The 23546-nt window shown below is 42.0% G+C and overlaps 1 protein-coding gene across 1 annotated transcript in view; it reads left to right on the top strand.

Annotated features, from left to right (window-relative positions):
- TTC6 (tetratricopeptide repeat domain 6) overlaps positions 1–23546 on the top strand; it is a 119651-nt gene that overhangs the window by 73822 nt on the left and 22283 nt on the right. The window contains exons 16-22 of the mRNA XM_067532243.1: positions 752–921; positions 3613–3733; positions 11602–11752; positions 12483–12565; positions 18009–18098; positions 18852–18999; positions 21345–21479. Coding sequence (XP_067388344.1) covers positions 752–921; positions 3613–3733; positions 11602–11752; positions 12483–12565; positions 18009–18098; positions 18852–18999; positions 21345–21479 — 898 coding nt within the window. The remainder of the gene's footprint in view (positions 1–751; positions 922–3612; positions 3734–11601; positions 11753–12482; positions 12566–18008; positions 18099–18851; positions 19000–21344; positions 21480–23546) is intronic.

Genomic DNA, 23546 nt, shown 5'->3' with positions numbered 1-23546 from the left:
AAATTACTTCCATTATATTTTATGGAATGTGACATAAGGCCCAAAGGATGACATAGCAATGGAAAACTTCCTAGAAAAAATCTTAACACCATGACTTTCCAGTCAGTTCTGTTTCATCTGAGACTGCAATTTACTTAACTATGTTGCTAATGAATTGAAAATAGTAATACTGTGAAATTAAGAGGCATAGATGGGTCCCAATTCTGCAAACTGTGTTACTGGAAGAACATATTTCTAGGCAGTTTTAATGGTAGTAAGCAGAGCTCCATTTATTTTCTTTTAAATCACTGTGGACTGAGTAAGTCTGTATGACTCTGATCCTGCAAATTTCTCTACACAGGTGGACAGCTGCACTCACACAGAGCCCCATCCAAGTCCTTGAGGCTCCATGCAGGTGCAGGGGTCCATTATGCAGAGCCCCATAAAATTCAGTGAGGCTTTATGCTGGTGCAGTTGTCTGCCTATATGGATCAGTTTGTAGGATTTGAACCATTTGGAGCTGATTAATCACTGCTGATTTAAACAATAAAGAAAGAAAATACTTCTAACAAAAGAAATAAACTAAAACTGCCATTAACACTTATTCTATCCTTGAACTTTTCCTTCAAATAATTGACTATGCAACAAAAACAAATTAAGTACTATTAATGCTAAGCTGATCCAAGTATTCATTTGTAAATGGCTTCATTCTGTAAGTATAATTTTTGTTAGGAATATTGTACATAAAGAGACATTATTTTTTCTGTACTAGGCTATATCGAGGAAGAACAAATGCTAAACGACAGCAGTATAAAAATGCAATGGAAGACTTTTCTGCTGCAGTTCATCTAGACCCTTCTAATTGGTTAGCATTCTATTGCAGAGGTTGCATACTGCGAAAGATTGATCCAAAGAGAGCTCTGCAGGACTTCAGTGTTTCCGGTATTGTTGTGGTTTTTAAATTTTATGTTGATGAATGTGTATGCTTGTTGACTTTTTACAAAACAAACATTCTCCATCAGTTACCACACCACAGTCTATGAGGTATCACAGTTATTTCCTAGTGTCAATATTGAAAGGGAGAGAAGTAAATAGCTGACCCTCAAGGATCTGTATTGGTACCAGTGCTGTTCAGTATATTCATAAATGAGCTGGAAAAGGGGGTGTGACTGGTTGCTGGAGGGGCTACATTGAGAATGCTGAATCAGGGCAAAATGCAAATAATAGTGCTGTTGATCCACAAAACTGGTGGTTTATTCTATACTTAAATTCACCAGGCTAGTAACAAAACAGCTTTTGTAATATCTTACTGGTTACCAAGAAGCTCAAATTACAGTTCCCTTTAAGCAATTCTGCCTTTGGCTCCCACCGAGACAGCGAGGTGTTACATAGTGAGGACTACTTAAAACCTTGTTCACCATATATAAAGTTCTACCAATCCCAAGAGATTGGACCCACCAGCTCAATGAATATTTCAGATCTTACCCAAATACACGCTTACAGCCGATTCTTATTAACTAAGTCTAAGATTTATTAAAAAGAAAAATAATTACTGTGATTAAAAGATCATTATACAGACAGATATGAATAAAATTCTTAGGTCAGTTTCATAGCAGAGATGGTGAGGCTGTTGATTTATAAAAGTCCTCCTAGAATCAGTTCAATAGGTTATAGTCCAATAGACAGTCCATGTGAGAGTTTATTCAAATTCTTCCATGAGAATTTGCAGAGGTAATCCAGAGTAGATCTGGAGACCTCTGTCTTGTGATTTAAGACTTTCCCTCACAAAGTTTAAGCAGATCTGAGATAGAATGAGATCAGGCCCAATTTCATTTATAGCCAAAGTTCAGTTGTGGTCAGAGCAGGCTCTCCCTGACTGAAGAACAGGTAATGTATATTGTTCTTTGAAGTAAATCTCGATTTTCCAGGCATACACTGATAACTAGTTTCATTCATTAGCATAAGGCAATTAACCATTCAAAGAGTTCACAGGTAGTTTACTACAAACTTCAAAGAGAAATAAAAACTGATATTACTATACCACAAGCTCCATCTAAATGTTAATATCCCTTTTTCATCTCTCAATCAGTAGGATGTAGTAATGAAATATTATAGATAGGAACAGAAGTTTAGCATCTACAAGCTAATTAGATCACAGTGTTAAGCTTCTAACATGATATAGGTACATAGACAAATCTAACTGGTATCTATTTCTGATTCTCTAACAATACATGCCTACACATCAAGAACCCTAATCTATTTAACACAGCTTTGCTAACTATCTGTAAGGAATGGCCCTCTTTATCATTTCAATACTCTTCTAATATGTCCTTATGGGTTGTTTTCAGGTCACACAGCCTTGCTGGCTCAGCATCACAGGAGGTGAACAGTGAACTGGCAAAATTTGCAGACGATACAAAATTAATCAAGATAATTAAGTCAAAAGCTGATTACAAAGAGTTACAAAGGCATCTCACAAAATTGGGTGACTGGGCAAGCAAATGGCAGATGAAATGATGGGGAAAAAATGTCTAAATTTAGCTGTTACCACACATAGAGCTCTCCGAGTTGTGGATATAGTCTCTGAAAATATCTGCTCAATGTGCAGTGGCAGTCAAAAAAGCTAAAAAAATACTAGGAACCATTAGGGAAGGGGTAGATAATAAGACAGAAAATATCATAATGCCACTATGTAAATCCTTAGTAAGCCCACATCTTGAATACTGTGTGTAGTTCTGGTCATCCCATCTCAAAAAAGATACGTTAGAATTGGAAAAAGTACAGAGAAGGGCAACAAAAATGATTAGGGGTATGGAACTGCTTCCATAGGAGGAGAGATTAAAAAGACTGGGACTGTTCATCTTAGATGACTAAAGGGGTGATATTACAGAGATTTATAAAATCTTGAATGGTATGGAGAAAGAAAATAGAATAGAAAGAAAAAGAAAGAAAGAAAGAAAAAGAATGTTGTGAAGGCCAAAAGTATAGCTGGGTTCAAAAAAGAATTAGAAAAGTTCCACTAGGGTAGGTCAGTTATGCAACCCAATGCTCTGGGTATCCCTAAACCTCCAACTGCCAGAAGTTGGGCCAGGATGACGGGATGGATCACTCAAAATTGCCTTGTTCTTTTCGTTGCCCCTGAAGCATCTGGCACTAGCCCCTGTCAGAAGACAAGATAACTGGACTAGATGGACCATTGGTCTGATCAGTATGATGGTTCAGGCTCTCAGGAAAAATGCTATAGTCACTCAGCACTTTGTGATGGCTTTCTCATTTTGATTTGTATTAATTTAATGTTAGTATTGGATGTTGGCTATTAGCCATTTTCAATTATTTCCCACTGTTTCCCAATTCTCCTTTGATTTATTTTAATCATTTGTGAGTAGAAGTAAGGATTATAATTATATACTTGTATGCACTTGCTCCTTGTTATACATACCATTTTTTCATATTACATAAATCAGTCTCTTTGCATAGTGGTCCCACCAGTTAGTTTATACTTCATTTATGATATAATATAACTCTTAGAGAGCTAGAATAAAAATAATAAACAGATAAGCTATATAATAAATACAACTAACATTTAAATGTGGATATCAAAAAGTTACAATTCAAATATTCTTTTTTCTCCAGTGCTCCTCAATGACTCTTTTGAAAATCTCAGTTCTTTCATTCACCGTGGGATCTTATACACAGAACAATGTAACTGGTCACTAGCAATCTGTGATTTTGAAAATGTACTAGCTCTGGACAGGTGATTGGACTTTTAATATAGATTGTATACCATTTTTAATTAGCTAAGTGGGAAAAGTTATGCTCATTTCCATCTATCTATGCCTGTCTGTCTATCTAACCACTGCTTTGACCCCCCATCAATGTAGTATAATGTCTTACAAATATAAATTTATCGTTTGATGAAACAGGAAAGTATTACTTTTCCCACGTTGGTGGGGGAGGGAACTGAGCAATGGAGAGATTGAGTGGGATTTTCAAGTGTCTAAGTGCCTTAAGGGCACATTTTGAAAATAAAATTCCACCTCATTGACTTGCCAGAGATCATATGAGAAGACAGTGGCACAGCTGGAAATGAAATAGGATCTCCTGCATGCCAGTGCAATGCCTTAAGCACAATATTATCCTCTCTCTTATTTTTGGGAAATTATAAGTATTTTCTGCAGTTCACCATCTCCCACAATTCTGGACATCTGAGCTGCTCACCTCTTTGCAGCTTTGCAGAGACGGGTCAGTGTTTTCTCTCCATCCATCTGCTCCTGTTTGTTGTCAGATTCTCTGCCTAGATGCCAACAGACATTGGCGGTCTCTGTTGCTCCTGCCCTTACTTTACAATTTGAGCTCTTTCTGCCCAGCTTTTGGGCAGTGACAAGAGCAGCATTCTCCCTCTCCAACATGCCTCCTCCTCCTTGGGTCAATTTACCACTTCGGTGGTTTAACCCTCTAGGAGTCTCAGCTGCAGTGGCTCACTGCTGGTTCCTCTGTCGCTTGCAGGCATGGCAGAGCAGCCACAAAAGAACAGGGTTAAATCCAAACGGTGCTCTGTTTGTGACACAGCCTTCCCAGGCTCAAGAGTAGTTGTGCCCAGTCTGCATCTAGCCTTCTGCTCCTAATTCTGTTAGGATTCAGGGCTATGAGTTAGACAGGCAGGTAGGGTCTCCTACCCATCGAGGCAGCCATGATTCCAATGGAAGAAAAATGGACCAGGAACCCCAATGCAGAACAGAGAGAGGCTTTAAAAGTGAGGAGGTCCCAGACCACTCTAGAAAGGGTGTAAGTCCCAAGAAACTCAAATAACAGGGTTCAAACTCAAATAACTGAGGATAGGTCCATCAATGGCTTTTATCCAGGATTGCTGTTTGCCAGAGGCTGGGAATGGCTGATGGGAAGGATCACTTGATGATAACCTGTTCTATTCATTGCCTCTGAAGCACCTGGCATTGGCCACGGTTGGAATACAGGATACTGGGCTAGATGAACGCAGTGTGGCCTTTCTTATGTTCTTATGTAACTGCTGCAGAACAAAGAGGGGAGGCTTGTGGGTCCCAATATCCCTCCCAAGTCTTAAAGTGGGTCCCAAGCACCCTGAGGAAAGAAACAGTGCTTCTAATCAGCCCCCCTCCCTCCCTCCCAAGATGACAGGAAGACTCTGACTGAGGAGTTCTCCTCTCCCAGAGATGGGGGGTTGGACCCTTAAGGAGGATTCTGAGGCTTGGTCTACACTAGAGAGTTTTGTTGACAAAACAATGCTGCTGTACACACAAAAGTGCCCTGTTTTTTTCACAAAATAAAACTACCTCGATGAGAGATGTAGGGTTTTTGTTGGCATAGCTAGGGCGACGCAGTGTCGTAGACACTGCATCCCCTTACATTGGTGGAGGGGCTGTCATTGACAAGAAAGCCCGGGGCGGCTGGTTCCCGCTTACAGCTGGGAGCAGGGTGAGAAGCCCTGGCTGGTGCAAGGTACAGGTGGCTGCAAGCTGTGAGATGGGACTTGGGTGGCTGGAGCCCGGCTATAAGCCTGGACCAGAATTCAGGGAGTTTCTCCATCTGCTCCCCACCCAGGCAGCCATGTCAATTACATGGCTGAGCTGTGTAATTGACATGGCTTCCCCCAGCTCCCAGCAGGGAAAGGGGAAGGGAGAAGTCCTGGGCGGCTTCTCCCAGCTGCCAGCTGGAACTCATGCATGGGGGGGCAGCCCACAGGGAGCTTGGGAGCCTGTGGGCTCCTGGCAGGGAGCTCAGGGACGGGACTCTCAGCTCCCCACACTGCCCCTTATGTTGGTGGAAGCACCTCTGGTAAGGACGCACTCCACTGACCCAAGGAGAGCCGTGTGGACATCAGCCACCACTGTAATTATAGTGGTGGCTGTAAGTTGACATAACATATATCGACTTATTTTTTTAGTCTAGACAGAGTCTGAGACTGACCTATTGAAAGGGCTCCAGATTCTAAGGAATGCAAGCTACAAAAGGCCTCATCAAAGCTGCAGCAGAGCTTCTACGTTCCCAGAGCACACAAAAAAGGCTACAAAAATAAAAAGGCAAAAAAGGAAAGAAAATGCACAAAAAAAATCAGAAGACCTGAGTCCTCTGTCTCTTCTTCCTCCTCATCCTCTACCAAGGAAAGTAAGCTGTCTGGCTCTGAAACAGAATGAGGGAAAAATGCAGGAAAAACTTTTTTTTCCGCCTGAGAAATTTCAAGCTATGTTCAACAAGATTGTTTCCGGGATTCAAATGCAACTTGAGCAGGCTCCTGTGGGTAAGCTAAAGTAAATTTCTCCCCTCAAAATCCTCCCCTGAGACTGAGATACTCCTTCACTTCTCCTTCGAGGAGGTAATTCGGCATGAATGGAACAAGCCTGATAAGACATTTACAAGAGCAATCTCAGGCTATATAACATTCAAGAACCAAAGAGCTCTATTGCTGGGTTACCGAAGGTGGATGCCACTGTAGAATCCTTCGCCAGGGATGTTGTTGTTCCCTCAGAGGGGGAGATCTTCCGCAAGGACCCCATGGTTAGAAAGATGGAGACCACACTCAGAAAGGACTTTGAAACCTCTTCCGCCACCCTTCAAGCGTCCCTTGTAGCTGTATGCTTTGTAAGAGCATCTCTCCTCGCTGGAAGATCTCAAAGTCCATAAGGACAGAGATCACCCTGACTTTGGTTCCATTTTAAAGAAAGTCTCCCTAGCAATAGTGCTTCTGGCTGACACCACAATGGATGCAATGAAGTTCTCAGTCCAAGCATGGCTTCCAGCTCAGTAGCCAGACACAACCTAAGGTTCTGTTTTTGGAACGTGGATGCTCACTCTAGGCAGGTCCTGTGCTCAACCAAGTTTACAAGCTGGATAAGGAATGGCTGCCAATGCAGCAAAATACGAACAGTTTCTTCCTGCCCCACTAAGTGCTCCCAAGAGAAAGTACAGATTTGCTTTCAGACAGAGGTACCAATGAAGGGACAATAGATTCTCCAAGGGAAAACAGTGAAATTGATGACTGCGAGGAAAGTCTAGAGGGAACTCAACTCCCTGAAAATCCACTTTATGACAAAGATTGCATAGGCCTCTGCCCAGAACTGAAGCTGAAGGGTAGAATTTCCTATTTACTAGAGGAATTGTTTTCATTGACCACAGACAAGTGGGGCAGAGTGTGAGGGCTCAATCCCATCCATTCTTCATGCAGTCATCCAGTTTTAGCAACCCCATAAAAATTATCTGTTCCTGGAGAAGTATCCCATCTTCTTCATATGGGAGCAATAGAGAGTGTTCCCTTCGAAGAAAGGTTTTTTGGGTTCTACTACATCTTTCAGGGTGCACAAATGCACAGAAGGGTTGGGTAGGGGAGTAGTATCTGAGTGTATCATTGACCTCAAAAGGCTTAACAAATGGATGAAGAAAATGAAGTTTCAGATGGAGATACTGGTTTCTACGGTGTCATCCCTGTCCCAGTGGGACTTCTTGACTTCAGTAGATCTAATGGATACATATCTCTATCAGATCATGTCATCACTTGCTTATGGTAAGAAATGTGGTAAGTACTGAACACTTCCATTCAGCCTGTCCTGGGCTTCCTTGGCTTTTTTACAAAAGGAGTTTGTGGTGATAATGGCCGGACTCAGGTCATAGGGAACCTACCTGTACCCTTTCCAGGACAACATTCTAATCAGAACCCCATCATGATTAGCAACGCACTATGCCACGTCTTGGACATTGAATCTCCTCCTGGAGCATGGCTTCATCATCAATGCCAAAAAAAGGTCCCTGGTCCCATCCACCAGAATAACGCATCTGAGAGTGGAAATAGACATCTTGGTAGCAAGGATCTACCCATCATTAGAAAGATTTCAGAAAATCTAGGATTTTATCATCTTGCTGTACAGCTTCAGGAGACCTACCATAGCATTATGATTCCATTGCAAGGTCTTCTGGTGGCATGCATAGGGATCACTCAGGTTAGGCAATGCAAGGCAGGGTCAGATGAGGCAGCAAGGCAGGGCCCAAATAGCAACTAGTGGGCAATGGCTTGTTGCTCAGACAAGGCCAGAAAGGAACACAGAAGTTTATGTGTGATCACTAACCAACCGGAGTCATGATTATGTGGCCAATCTGGAAGCAGATTACAGACTCCTGATAGCTGGCCCAGCCAACTCTGTGGATTCCCTGATAATCGGATGAGTTGGGATAGCACAATAGCCAAGACTGCTTCTCCAGTGGATCTGGATTCAGGACCAGAGTTTGAGAACACGTCCTGACACCACATAGCAGGCATCCTGTTCAACAGGATTGGGATTGAGTTCATCGGATGCTTTGAAAAAAGTGAGCTGGGTATAAACATGTATTAGTCATAGTTGATTATGCCACTCACTATCCTGAGGCAATTCCAATGCACACCTCCAGTGCAAAGACTATTGCAACAGATCTGCTAAAAGTCTTTGCCAAAGAAGGGGTACCTAAGAAGATTCTCACTGATCAAGGCACCAACTTTACATCTCAGCTGCTGAAGGAGGTGTGTGATCTCCTAAAAATAGACTATGTACATCTGTCTATCATCCGCAAATGCTGGTTGAACAATTCAAATAGATTCTGAAAAGGATGTTAAAGAAATGTATTGCTGAGGATCCACAAGACTGGGATCAGCTGATCTCTCCCCGGTTGTTTGCTGTTTGAGAAGTTCTACAATCATCTACTGGTTTTTCCCCATTTGAACTCTAATATGGGAGACAACCCCTGGGAATTCTTGATCTGGTCCATGAGATGTGGGAGGAGTCAGTTCCTAGGATGGAGACTGTCACACAGTAAATACTTGAAGCTCTGGGAGAGGTTCGAAACGCTACAGACCTTTGCCAAAGAAAACCTCCTTCAGTGCTCAGAGGAGCCAGGAGTGAGCCTTTAACAAAGGGGTGCATATTTAAGCTGGGTGACTGGGTACTTCTGCTCCCAAGTGCAAAGTTCAAGTTACTTACTAAATGGCAAGGGCCATATGAAATAGTTTACCAAGTTGGGCCAGCTGACTACTAAATCAGGCAGCCTGACAAGAAGAACCTAACCCAGGTCTCCTGAAGCTATGGAAGGAGCAGGAGAGCTTATTTATTATTCCTTATCCCTCTGAGCCTGAACTGGGGCCCCAAATGGTTCACCTCACTGGTCTCAGACCCTATACAGATTGGGGAACATCTCCACCCGGAACAGAGAGTATAGGTGAGAAGCCTAGTAAAAGCCTTCTTGACAGTGTTTATCTTCCAGCTGGGGCAGACTCATTTCATGCAACGCCACATCCAAACAGAGCCCGGGCAACTTGTCTGAGAGAACTCATCGCCACTGCCCCCCAAAATACATGAGGCCGTCAGGCAAGAGGTCCGTGCAGTGTCAGAACCAGGGATCACTGAAGAATCCCTCAGCAACTGTATTGGTCCTAAAGCTGGGCGACATTATCTGGATTTACACAGACATTAGAAAGGTTAGTGCTATCTTCAAATTTGATGCCTACCCCATGCTCTGAGTTGATGAACTAGTAGATTGGTTGGGTGAGGCCTGATATATCACCTCGTTAGATGTAACCAAGGGATACTGGCAGATCCCACTCAACCAGAATCATGGGAGAAAAACATCTTCGCCACGTCATTTGGTCTCTGATTTAAGGACTATACCTTTTAGCCTCCATGGTGCCCCAGAGATGTTGCAGTTGCTCTTGGATCAAGTTCTTCAACCACCTGGTTCATATGCAGCAGCCTATTTAGATGATGTGGACATCTACATCTGAGATTGGGAAGAACATCTAGCTCAAGTCGCCGTCGTACTTTGGTTCCTATGGGAGGCTGGGCTAGCTGCAAACCCCGCCAAGGGTAAGATTGGGAAAGAATAGACAACCTACCTGGGATATACTTTGGGAAAGGGCTAGGTCCAATCCCTTGTGATGAAGTCTAGGCCTCAAAGCATACCCTATCCCAGCCATGAAGAAACAAGTCCAAAGGTTTTTGGTATTGTCAGGTTACTACCGACGATTCATGCCAGATTTTTGATGATAGCAACCCATCTCACAGACCTAATTAAAGACAGTAGCTCCAAGAAGGTTCACTGGTCTTAGGCCTGTGAAAAAGCCTTTCAGAAGTTGAAAAACCACCTGTTCAAAGAGCCTGTCTTGCTCAGTGCTAACTTCTTCAAAAGAATTCATTTTGCAAACTGATACCTCAGAAGTGGTACTAGGCACAATGTTGTCCCAAGAAGCAAATGGAGAGGAACATCCTGTACTCTGTCTGAGCTGTGAGCTGTTCCCTTGGGAGTGGGCATTTTCTGTGATAGAAAAGGAGGGACTGACCATGAAATAAGCCATGGACTTTCTCTGATATTACCTCCATGGAAATCCATTCCACGTCATTACCGATCATGCCCCTTAAGGTTGCTAAACACCAACACAAACCATCAGCTTATGCAACCGTATCTGTCCCTCCAGCCATACACTTCCCAAATTCAGCATAGAGCAGGAAGAGCTCACCAAAATGCTGATTTTTTTTCTGGGGGGCGGGGAGTAGGGAAGAGACAATCTGCTGGCCCTGATTCCCCTAGTATCAGCTTGAGGGGGACGGTATGTGATAAGCTCTACAAACCCCATACCGGACAACAAGGGGCTAAGGAGCTGCTCTGGACTCAGGCAGCTCAGTCCTATCACACTTGCAAGGCATACATAGGCTAGAAGAGGAGCTTTTAAAAGAGGATCAGAGCAGCTCACTTGTTAGCAGACCAGGGAAGAGTGTAGACCTTCAGCCTTCCTCAGCTCCTGAAGAAAGGGCTGACTGAAGGCAGAAGCTTCCCAGATGATCACTTGCCTGCAGGCCTCTCCCAGAGGGAAGGGAAGGCCAGCTTCTGATGCACCCTGAGAGGGAATCATTCCCCTCTATTTCTTATTAATTCTCCTTGCTTTTTGTTCATGGACTACCCTGGAAGAAGAAAGAGACTTTAAAGTGACCTGGTTGGGGGGCCAAGTCACAGGAAAGAGGCCAGTCACCCCAGAGGTGGAGCAGCCATCTGCAGGAGACACCCAGTGGAGAGTGAGCTCCTATGGCATGCACAGCCACAAGGAGGTGCCAGTGATGAGTCAAACTCTTCACAATACCCTAGGTGGGTCACTAGCACCACATGGTCTATAGCATCAAAGGCAGCTGATAGAATGGAGACCTGGTAGCAAAAAGATAATTAATAAAGGAAACAAATGAAGCTTCTATACTAAATTCAGCCTTGAAACCAGACACATAGGGATCCAGGAGGAAGTCAGAGGATTGCTGATGAAACTGGACTTGCGCATCAGAGCCTTCTAATAAACATCCATCAAAAAAGGTGCAGGCCATTTTTTGGAGAGGTCACTCATCATGAATATATCCAGCTACCAGTCTTCAAGGGAATTAAAAAGGTAATCAGGAATGCATTTGGTGTGTGTTATCCATGCAAATATGTGTGATACAAAGCCTACCTTTTGACTGCTTACAGATGTGTTTTTATAATACTATAATAATTAGATGAAACATGTTGTATTGAACATTGATGTAGACAACAAAGTATTTCATATGTATAGCATAGTGAGAAATAAGATAATCCTTATTCTTTTTTTTTTAGCGGTATTGCCTTGGCTTACATAAATATTGGCTTGATATTACTGTTACATCTGGATAACTACTATGGAGCTATTCGACAGTTCTCTAATGCCATTGAAGTTGATCCCATAAACATTAGTGCTTATATATGTAGAGCTCAAGCATATCATAAGGTATTTTATTCTCTTTGATTTTTTATATCATTATAACACTACTTTTACATTTTATAGTTGCTATGAAAACCATTGTAATAGATATTTTGGCCCTTGGATAGTAAGTACTCATATTGATTTCCATGGGACTACTTGCAATACATAAAATTAAGCACGTGTAAATCTTTGCAGCGTTAGGGGTCAAAGGCAATAATGGATAATCCCATTTGTAGTAACTGTAGTTGTAAAGCCTTCCTCTATGAATTGAATATTTAGAGCTCTATGATCTTTTTAGGGCCTTACCTTACCATCACTCACTCCTCAAAAAGTGGAATGGATAAAATAATAGTTGTATGGGATAAGATGAATAGATATGCTTTTGTAAAATATTATAGGAGGAGTTTAGGAAGTTTATTTGCTACGTGTAACTTATATCTGGATTAAGGATCTCTGTGCAATTTTAGGCATTTATTGTAGTGTCTCCATTAGATGTAAGAGAATCCTGAACTCAGATGTTGATTGATAAGTGAAAAGCTAATTAGCAAATATTTGTTTTAAAATGTATTTATTCATGACGTGTATATCACTCTCTGTATTTTACTCTTATTTAAAACTTAGAGAAAAACAGTATATCCATTAATTTACATATGTTATTACAAAGAAATCTCTTGTGCAGAAGAATACATTAAAGGGGTAGAAAAAGTGATTAATGTAGGTACGAGTAATTGACTAGTTTTTTTGTAAATAACAGGTGCACAATTTACAGCATGCTTTAAGAGATATAAATCGAGCAATTCATCTTTATCCAAATTACTCCTATTTATTCATAATAAGGTAGGAAAATCATCATTTGTAACTTACAGGTATTCCACTTTACATCTGTTATTTTCATTACAATGGGCTTGTTTAGTAGATGTCCTAATATAGTTGATGTTTATAGTGTTTCAAAGTGGAAAAGTACAGGTAATGGTAATAATCAGATGGTAATAATATTTGAATAGCACTTTTCATCCTTTACAAATTATATCCACGTAGTTGAACCTCATTGGGATAGAGAGAAGGATCTAGAATGATATACAGGATGCTGCATGACAAAGTACATCTAAGGAGTGGGAAATGGAGGGTGTGAATATGAAGAGTGACAACAGGGGGACATCTATACTCTTTTAAATTAATAATTTTAAATGTCCATTCAGAGTGGATAAGTATTTCATGGACCTATCTGAAGAATCGGTACAGTAAAATGAGGGTGAAGGGCTGAGTCCCTGTTTGAACCTATGAGTTCAGAGAAAGTAAATATTTCAAACCTGATATTTAGCTGTTTTCTCCAGCTGAGCCTAAAAGCTCCTTTCTGTATACCTTCTTTCATTTTCTCTGTAAATGTGTCTCTCTTCATAGAAAATAGTTTTGCTAAAGATCTTCCCTCTCCTATTCTTTCCCATTCCATCCATTTTTATGTACACTGAGAGTCTCAGAATTCTATCACCATTTGCTCTTTTTCCTTTTCTAGTCTTTATTTGGTCTCAGAAGCCAAATGTGAGCTTCCCAGACTGTTCAGGAATGTCCTGAGTATATTGGAACTCTTCATAGTTGGTGGTTTTTATACAAGCTTCTTAAAGCTTGCTTAGAACCACTGCACCATTTGGTATACCTAAATTGCCTGTCGCTAAGGCCTGTGCGGTTTGAGAAACTCTCCTTTGGCTGGTGTGGATTTCCAAAACTCTGTGAAAACTGACATATTGACTTATGAGTCCATATGGCTCCTAATACATTCAGAAAATACATTTTTAATCATGAACTAATTCCTTCACCCCACTCCTCCCAAATTAGTGAAAGGTACCAGCCATCACCAAGTCAAACAGAAATGATGTTTCTAGACAAAGCCAGTTTTCATCTGAAGGGACCAAATAAACTGTAGGAAATGTTAAAGAAGTGAGAAGATCTCATTGTCATCTCATCTCATTTGAGAGGGCCTACTCAATGCTCTGTGCATCAGTTAAACCTCACATTAAAGACTTAAGTGAGACTCTATTCTAAATAGTGAATATATAAAAATGTTGTTTTAATCGATATTCCGTGTGTGCATTCAAGTCATCTCTGCTTACTTTAGGAAAAATAAGTTTTTACTTCTTTTTACTTTTATGCTACAGAGCCACAACAAAGCTAAGAGGGAATGGGTGAAAAGTTATTCCTTCTTGTGCATCATCAACAGAGTTGTTTACTAAGTTCCAGTCAGTCCCACCTGTGTTACATTTAATGACAAGAGTGGGGTTGTGCAGGTGTCTCTGAAGGCCTGATTTGGCTTGCAAGGACTTTTACTACTAGTAGTGATGCATATGAGGGCAAGAAATATGGCTTAGCCTTCAGAATCAGATTGAATTTACCTACAGCCACTCATCATGGGGCAGGTATACCCCATCATCCCTTTTGTGGGAGATGGTTACAGCCCCGCAGCCACATCCAAATAACTGCTCTTCTCCTCAGGGTGGTATGACCTTATGTTCAGAGTCCGAGGGTCTGTCCCTGGATTCAGGGCAGCACAGCCCAATGGCCAGAGTCTGGGAGGGGCTGTCCTTAGCTTAAGTATGTATGGCCTAACAACAGAAGTCAAATGGACCGCCTTTCAGCGCAGGGTGATGTGGTCTTGTGTCCAGAATCAAGAGGGCTGCCCCTCTGTACAGGGCAGTGTGGCCTAACAGCCAGAGTCAGTAGGACCAACCTCTAGCTCAGGGCAGTATGGCCTAATGGCCAGAGTCAATGGGACTGCCGTTCTGTGCTGGGCAGTGTGGCCTAATGGCTAGAGTCATTGGGCTTGTCCTTTGCACAGGACAGCATAGCTTGGTGGCCAAAGGGGTAGTGAGGGGAACCGGGTCCACCCTACTCCACTGGATCCCAGTCCAGGTCCCTATTAGTGGTGAGTTTATTCCCTACTGGGTCAGTGGGGATCAGTCCAAAACACATTGACAGTCCAAAACAATGTCTGGTTCCCTTGGGCTACTTCTTACCCTATCTTCCTTCTCTTTGGTCTGCAGGTTCTCTGGGTCTCCAGGGTAGTTGGGCAGCAAAGTTCCCGATGACTCCTTTCCCTCATGGGCTTCTGTGGGCAGCCCGATATTTGTCTGGGTCTTAGTGTGCCTAGCTTCCAGGAGGGAGCCTGCAACACACATCCTCTCTCCTGCCTTGTCAGGGCAGATTGAACTAGGCTACTCCCTTTTATACCATGCTTTCAGTTGGAGCATGAATGTCTTTTAAAAGTATAGATGTGCTAAGACTGGTTCTTGTGCTAGCTGATCCTTCAGGGCCTGAAATGCCTCCTCGCACTCTTCTGACTATTGAACCCTTCAGGGCTGTGAGTTCTTTGTCAGGTCTGACAGGGGGTTGCTAATGTTGCAAAGTTTGGAGCAAAGCTGCAGTAATATCTGGCCAGTCTGACTCTGAGGAGCTGTCACACCTGCTTCTTTGTCAATGGAGTGGGGCAATCTCATAAAGCTTGTACCTTATCTACCAAGGGCCATAACCTCCCTCCTGAGTTGACCAAGGCTGTCACTGAGGTTCCGTTCACCCTTATGGGGACCCAGAGTTTCTCCAGTCCCCTCTTCCTGGCCTGGGGACCCGCCACCCTTAAGCTACAATCCATGAACGGGCAGTCCCGTCAGAAGTGTCTTTCTTGCCTTCACTCATAACAGCGGTCTTGGTTCCCTCCAGCTGGCGGGTCTGCTTTTGTTGTTATGGGTCCTCCCAGCAAGTCTTCTTCCCTCCAGATTAGGGAACAGCTGGCCGGTCATCTCCAATCGAGGTTCAGGATGATGGCAGATGCTCTGGGCAGGCATCGCAAGCTTTCTGCCTCTGTTTGGTGGGGGCCTCAACTTGTCTGCATGTCCTGGCTGCCTGGGCTTTCCAGTTTATGGGGTTGTGTCTCTGATCCTTTGGCAACCAAGTAATCTTCCATCAGGGCGATGGCCCCGATAAGGGTTACCAACTGGTGCCACTGCACCCATTCCTTCCCTCCCACCAGTGAGGATCTGGGTAAACTTTTCTAGGGCCACCATCTCAGCCCTTTGGATTCTGGTCTGCTTCTCTGGTTCCAGCGATCACCAACAGTAGTCCAGGCGATGCTGGGCTACCGGCCTTGGCCTGGCCCTGGGTGGGTATTGTTCCTGGCGGAAGTGTCAGCAGTACATCTCTGGGCTGATGCTGGTCTGATCTAAGATGACTGCCTTCACTTTCCCATAGTCCAATACCTCCTGGGAATCTAGATTCTGGTAGACAGGATGGGCGGCCCCATCACATATGGAGCCAAGACAGTAGTCCAATGCTCCAGTGACCACTGGGTGATGATGGCGATTCACTCAAAGATCATAAGTAACACCTCGGGATTGTCACTGGACCCTATCTTCGTTAACCACACGGGGAGGCCAGCCAACATGTTCCTGGCATCCAACCCTGCTGGGGTAGGGGAGGGTGGTCCACTGGCCATAGTAGTGTCATCATTTGCTGGACCAAACATTTCTGTTGCATCTGATGTTGGATGGCCAGCTCTCACATCATCTGCTGCTGTGCAGGGACCTGTTGTTGTAGCTGGGTCTGGTGTTGCTGCTGTTGTGTCACTTACTGCTGCTGGCTCTCCAGCAGCCACTTTAAAACTTTGTCTCCTTCCCGATCAGGCTTGATCAACAACAAATGAAAAAGAAGGGGTGTCCTGCTGTGGGTCTTGCCTCGCTTGGGTCCTTTAGCAGGTCATTGCCTGCATTCTCCACCAGTTGTCACGAGGCAGGTAAACCCTGTCACCCATTGAGAGGGGGTATTATAGCCCCATGGCCAAGTCCAGATAACTACTCTTCTCAGGATGGTATTGCCTAATGGTAAGAGTCCGAGAGGCTGTCCCTGGATTCAGGGCATCATGGTCTAGTTGTCTATGTCTGTGGGGAGGCCCTGTGGGTCAGAGGAGTATGGCCCAATGGCCAAAGTCCAGGGGGGTGGGCTGTCCTTAGCTTCAGGACAGAATGGTCTAACGGCCAGAGTCAATAGGACTGCCCTTCAGCACTGCCTTTCTATGTAGGGCAGCATGGCCCAGCAGCCAGAGTCAGTAGAAATGACCTCTAGCACAGGGCAATATGGTCTAATGGCCAGAGTCAATGGGACTGCCTCTCTGCTCTGGGCAGTGTGGCCTAGTTGCCAGAGACAGTGGATCTGAACCTCTGCTCTGGGCAGAGCGGCCAGAATCAATGGGACCCCCCTTCTTTGCTGGGCAGTGTGGCCTAATGTCCAGAGTCAATGGGACCATCCTTCTATGCTGGGCAATGGGGCCTAAAGGCTTGCGCCAATGGGCCTGCACTTCTCCTCTGTGCCGTGGGGCATAGTGGCTAAAGCCAAGGGGTCAGTTCTTGTGCCCAAGAAAACGTGACCTAGTGGCCAAAGAGGGGTGGACCACCACCCAGGGGTGGGTTGATGGCTGGGGTGAGGGGAACCAGGCTTTCTCTGCTCCACCAGGTCCCAGCCTAGGGCCCTATCAGTAACGAGTGTATCCACCACTGAGTCAGCGAGGAGCTGTCTGAAACACACTGATTCTGATCCCGGTTCCACAACTGGATCAATATCTGGTTCCCCTGGGCTACTTCCTCCCATATCTTCCTGCTCTGTGGGTCCGCAAGTCGTCTGGATCTCTGAGGTAGTTGGCCAGAGAATTTCCTGACTACTTCTTTCCCTCATGGGCTTTTGCAGGCAGCTGGGTATTCCCCTGGGTCTCAGTGTGCCTGATCTCTGCGGTCTGAGGCTCTCACAGCTCCCAGGCAGGAGCCTGCATCTCATATTCTCTCTTCTCCCTGGTCAGGACAGACTGAGCTGGTTGCTCCTTTTTATACTTCCAGTTGGAGCATGCCCAGCAGGGGCAAGGGGGCATGGCTTGCTTAGCCCACAGTAGGGGGTTAACCTGTTCTTGTCCAGTGTGGAGCAGGTATACCACATCACACCACTCTATGTGTGCTGTTAACTGTGGAGCACACAGAAAATGTTTTTGTGAGCCTTGTTGTTTGAATAGCTATACATTTTTTAAATTTCTTAGTGATAGTGTTTTAAAAATGGTATGTGCAAAAGGAACAAGATATAAAACCTGGTTGGTATTCTTTTGAAGACGTGATTCTTATTAGAAACTTTAGACTTTTACTTACTTCTGCAATATTTGCACTTTTAAAGTACTGCTTAAATAAGAAATCTCAGACTAAAAAAAATGGTTTTACAGTGAGCAAATTACATACAACAGAAATTTGTTTTGTTACAGGGGACAATATTTACTTGAGATGAAGGAATATAAACTTGCGAGCTTCTGTATTCATCAAGTAGCAGAAATGGGTGAAGGTAAAATCAGTCTATCTGTCTGGGTTCTTATTAACCATAGTATCTGAGCCCTAATGTAAGGAATAATTTAACTACTGTAATTTATTATAAGAAACTCTGACAGTTCCTTATGTTGCTTGCAATTCTTTCACTTACCTTTCTTTACTTGTGCTGTTTAAGTTTACATTTTGAATGATAAATATTGGTAATAGAACATTATGTAGAATTTATCATTATACTTTGTATTTACGTAGGACCTTTTTCCCTAAGATATCAAATGGTTTTAGAAACATTAAACTTCACAACACAATTGTAACATAAAATACTACAATGGCTATAGTAACCCTCGTGTTTTGTAATAGTGGTCTCAGAGTAGCAGAACTAGTGCCCCATACGTTCAGTGGGGTTGATTCTATTGCCCTGTTGACTTCTGAGCAATGCCTGTTTAGTTGTTTGGGGTTTTCTTTTTCTTTTTGTTTTTTCTTTCTTTCTTTGGAGAGGGGAGGTTTGTTAGATGCCCATGGTTTGACCCCATCTTTGCTACTGATAGCTGATGTTTTCTACTCCAGTCTCTGATGTGAAAGAATTAAAACTCAATTTAAAAAAAATTATTTGTGTTTTGCTATAGCAGTTAAAACAAACAACCGTTGAGTCTCATGGATATTTGAATAACGTAAAGTTTGTTTATCCTTTGAAACTACCTTATATTTAGAACATGCAGTGTAGAATAATAGAATATTATGATCATTGTTTGTTTGTTTTTCATATTTTCAGTATCCTTTAAAACCTCTCCTGTTCAGCAAGCTCTCGTTCGGTCATTTTGCCAAGATCACAATAAAGCTATAGAGTGCCTACTTGAGATTATTGCAAGTCAGCCTGTGCCTTCCATGTTTGTTCTGCTAGGAAAAATACAAATGAAAGCCAAGAAAACAAAGGTTAGAAAATGCTTTCTAAACTACTTACAGTAAAATGCTAAGCAATACAATGTCTTGGTTTCTGTAGTCATGATGCTTTACAGAGTATCTCATTTTATCAAACATTCTCAGAACTTCAGTGTTTAAATTACACAAGGGAAAAGTAAGACTCTTTTCAGCTTAATGCTCCTGCACTAATGTTTCAGCAAGGAGTGCACAGTGTTTGGTTTAAAACCATGTAAAACGTTAGGTAAAAGAAATAATTATGTAGACTGGAATTCAGTTAAATTTCATAATGTTGCTTTTTTCAAAACATAATAAGAAAGCAGTGTGCAAATACTGTAATATCTAATGAAGCTAGAGACAATACAAAAGTTTGATTGCTTCATATTTGTAGAATGAATGCATATGAATTTTAAGAGCAATAGTAACTAATCAGTCAATTTTGAGAATACTTGTTTCCCATTATATGTTACTAGTGGAAATATTGTACTGTTACGCCTTTGGCCCAAGCAGTTAGCCAATAATCGTGGCCTTGCAGGGTTGTTTTCATTAGGAGGAGAAATTGATAATGCAAGTCAGGTATTTCTTTTGGTGTAATCCCGTTTATTTACAAAGAATGCATACAAAGTCCTGTTTCCTCGAACATAGCAGAAACAAACTGCACCTGGCAGTTTCCTTGCTCAGAAATTGCCTCTCTAGCAAGTTCTGTGTCCAAGAAGCTTCATCTCTGCTTACACTCAGGGTCATGCCTACAACTGCTTTTCTGGCTTTCTCCTCTATTACACACACGTGCATAGCTTGCAAAAACAAAACTCCTAGCTCCTGTGTTTCCACTAGGCAAAAGCCCTCGGACCATATCATCATTCAGCCTAGTGCCTTAGGCAGAAGCCTCCATTTTTCCATCTGTCTCACTACATAAAGGGGCTTAATTTTTCCTTATACTGCACCTGAGAGAAAGGTGATTAGCTCATCCATTGGCTTTAGCCAGGACTGTGATTGTTTTTGGGTCAGAGACCCCTTGATAGCATTCATTAATAACTTTCAGCATAAGAGTACTTTAGGCACTAGCTATACATCCTGAAAACATGCTGTCATGGTTGCAGGGCTATTTGTACCCCTATCCCCTTTCTGGTGTCTTTAAGAGCACCCCCTCAGATGTCAGGGCTTGTGGCTTTACCCCTCCCAGACTGGAATTCTGCAATTCTCCCACTCTTAGTATGGGCCCTGGGCTACAGTACCATTTGGATCCACCATGCTTGCTGAGCAAGTCTGCCTGAGTTCTGGCACCTTTGGGAGTATTTGACCAGTGGTATAGAGTACCAAACAACCTTCTTAAAACCAAAGTATTGTTTATTTTAACAGTAGGAATAAAGCATTTAGAGAGAGAGGATTTTAAAATAATTATTGGTCTTTATGCATATCTGTCCTACCACTCAGATATCATAGAACATGCTCCGAGGAGAAAGTTCAGGAAATACACCTTAGCACACACAAAACTGCCTTCACCAAATAAGGACACTCCACCAGAGAAGTAGATTGCATCATGGAACAGGCCACCCAAATATCCCAAGAGAACCTACTTCATTTCAGATATAAAACCCCCACACCCCTAGTTGTCATCTCCCACTCCACACTGGAACCCATACAAGGTATCATCAAACAACTATAACCCATACTTGTTGGGACCCATCCCAAAAGAAATATTTCCTGTACCCCCTCTTCTAGTCTTCAAACAACTCCCAACCTCTCCAAGATCATCATTAGAAGCAAGCTCCCCACAGACCAGGACACATTAACACAAGGTGATATTAAACCCTGCCACAACAACAAATGCAAAACCTGAAGACATATCTTCACTGCTGCAATGATCAATAATACCCCCAACAACAGCCTTTAAGGTCCATGGGTCCTGCACATGCCTATCACAACATGTCATGTACCTCATCCAGTACACTAAGTCTCCCAATAACAGCTATGTAGGTGAAACCAGGCTCTCACTACACTCTCGAATGAACTCCCGGAGGAAAATGATACTTTTTGTTTTTGTTAACACTTATTTAAACTAATGAACAATTTGAAGAAAGGTTGTACTTAATTATGCCCACACCTTCAATTAGAGTGTAAGAGCACACAATACTTCCAGCAAACCAAGGAAGACCAGACTTGATATTTCTTAAATTTATAAGGCTAAAAATAGCCCTTTAAAGACCAAAAAATACATATAACACAGACATATAATAAAGAAGTGAAAAGGGCACAGGTCAAATTAAAAATTTTTTGTGCATGATGCCTTTAAAACTCACAAACTTGTTTTTACTAACAGTGTTTTATAAATAGTAGAATAATATCCTTTGTTATTATAGGATGCTATGGAAAGTTTTCAACAAGCCTTGAAGATACTGACTTCTTCAGCAAAAATCTTGCCTAATACATTTGAGGCTGCAGAAATTTATTATTTCATGGGTCTGTGCTATATGGAGCAAATCAGTTTATTACGGGTATGTATTTATTATTTAGAACATGTTAGCATTGTGGCTTTAAGAGCTGGAAACAAGATTTACTAAAAAAAATTAAATATTTTTAAAGGTCACTTTCCTCTACTTTTTACATATTTGACTCTAGTTTTTATCAGACTTTCTTGCAAATGTGTGGAAAAAAAATTTCCATACTAATATTACCATATTTAATAAGTTATGCATATTTTTGCTGTGTTTCTAATGGAGGTGAAATCAATGTGAATATCTTATCTGTACATTAACATTCTCACTATTGTTGTTATAAGCAACATACACCATGCTGGGATAGCATTTTAGTTAATTGTTTGTTGTATTTTTGCAGAGATTAAAAAATCCCCCAACCAACCAATCCTTTACTATTTCAGTATTCAGCATTTATTTTACAAATGGTATAATTTTTTTAGGTATTTTTGTTATGTAATTTAATAAATTTTTCTAGTTGCATTTTAATATTAAAGGGTTTATTTTGTTCTTTTTATATTTTAGCTACAGTCACAGGCTTGTACATTAACAGTCTGATCTGAAGCCTATTGAAATCAATTGGACTCCTTCAGTGGGCTTTGGATCAGGCCCTATATGAATAGGATCCATTTTGTATAATAATAATGCCAACTTCCAAAAGCTTATAAGCCCTAGCCTTCCCCTCATTTTGAAGCATTAAAAATTGGCATTAGAAAATCTTTTTAAACGCGCCTTTTTGGTTTTTGTTGCATCTCTTATCACCGTTCTTCTTTCCTATGTCATATTTTTAGGCCTGATCCTGCAAACACTTAAGCATGTGTAATGTATTTGATGTCAATAGGATTAGTTATCATCATTTATTTGTATTTCAGTAGCCCCTCCCTGTCCCAAGCAAGATTGGGATCCAAAACACTATAAGAGATAGTCACTACTCTGAAAAGCTTACAGTGTTATGTAGACATGAGCGACAAGGGTGGGTGCAAGGGAGTATTATTATCATGTTCATTTTTACATATAGGGAACTGAAGCACTGAAAAAATAAAGCCCTGACTCAGGAAAGCACTTAAGTGCTTGTTAAGTTCATTCCTATTCAGTAACACTTCAGCATATGCGTCAGTCCTATTGACATCAATGGGACATAAGCAAGTGCTTAAGTGTTTTGCTGAGTAGAGATGGGCCTATGCACGTGTTTACAGTACAGTTCATACCTACCTGCTTTGCTGCATCCAGGCCTAAATATACTTACCAGAGTCACAGAGAGACTGGAAAAGCCAGGAATGTACACAGAGCTCCTGAGTCCCAGTTTGGTGCCCTATCCATTAGACCATCCTTCCTCTTGTATGAGTAAAGTTAAACAAATGTATACGTGTTTACAGGACTGGATCTTAGACTGTGATATCCTTAGATAGGAACCCTATTATAATATATGATTAAAATTTGAAATGCCATCTGGAGTAGGAGCTTCCCGCATACTAACTGTTCTGTTTTGGATGGGAAAGGGAGTAATATTTGGGCTGAATGGACCTTGTCTTCTGCTTGTGATTAACCCCCAAAATGGTTCTGTTCACTAAGGATATTGCTACATCTTCAGGTCACAGCCTCTTTGAATTCCCTAGCTGACTTGAAGTTTAGTTGTAAGGAGAAGAGCCTGAAGACTTAACAAACATAGTACTATCACAGCATTATTCTTGGAACCCTGTTAGATTCCTTTTCAGAGACAGTTATAAATGGTAGTGAAAAGGTGGCTGAGATACCTGATGTGGCATACCATGACCACTAGGAGTGGGTTACTTTCCCTTTAGAATATGTGGTTGCCCCCACATTAGCAGATCCCAGAAAAATCAGTATTTTTGTACTCCAGTGTGAAGAAAAAAAAATCTGCAGAAGGACCTTAAAGAAATCACATTTTAGGTGTTCTCTAATGTAGCAAATAATTTTAGCATGTCAGTTATATATGGTCACAGGACCAAATTCTGCCCTTAGTTATACCAGTGTAGTCCCACTGAATAAAATGCAGTAAGTTAACTATTAAATAAGGGCAGAGTTGGATTTACTGTGTTTGTCTCAGATGTATTAAATTTTAAAAAA

This window comes from Emydura macquarii, unplaced genomic scaffold (genome assembly GCF_026122565.2).
Source record: "Emydura macquarii macquarii isolate MOO-44397 ecotype Brisbane River unplaced genomic scaffold, CSIRO-AGI_Emac_v2 contig_374, whole genome shotgun sequence".
NCBI classification, from domain to species: domain Eukaryota; kingdom Metazoa; phylum Chordata; order Testudines; family Chelidae; genus Emydura; species Emydura macquarii.
This window is presented reverse-complemented; position numbering and strand designations above follow the sequence as displayed.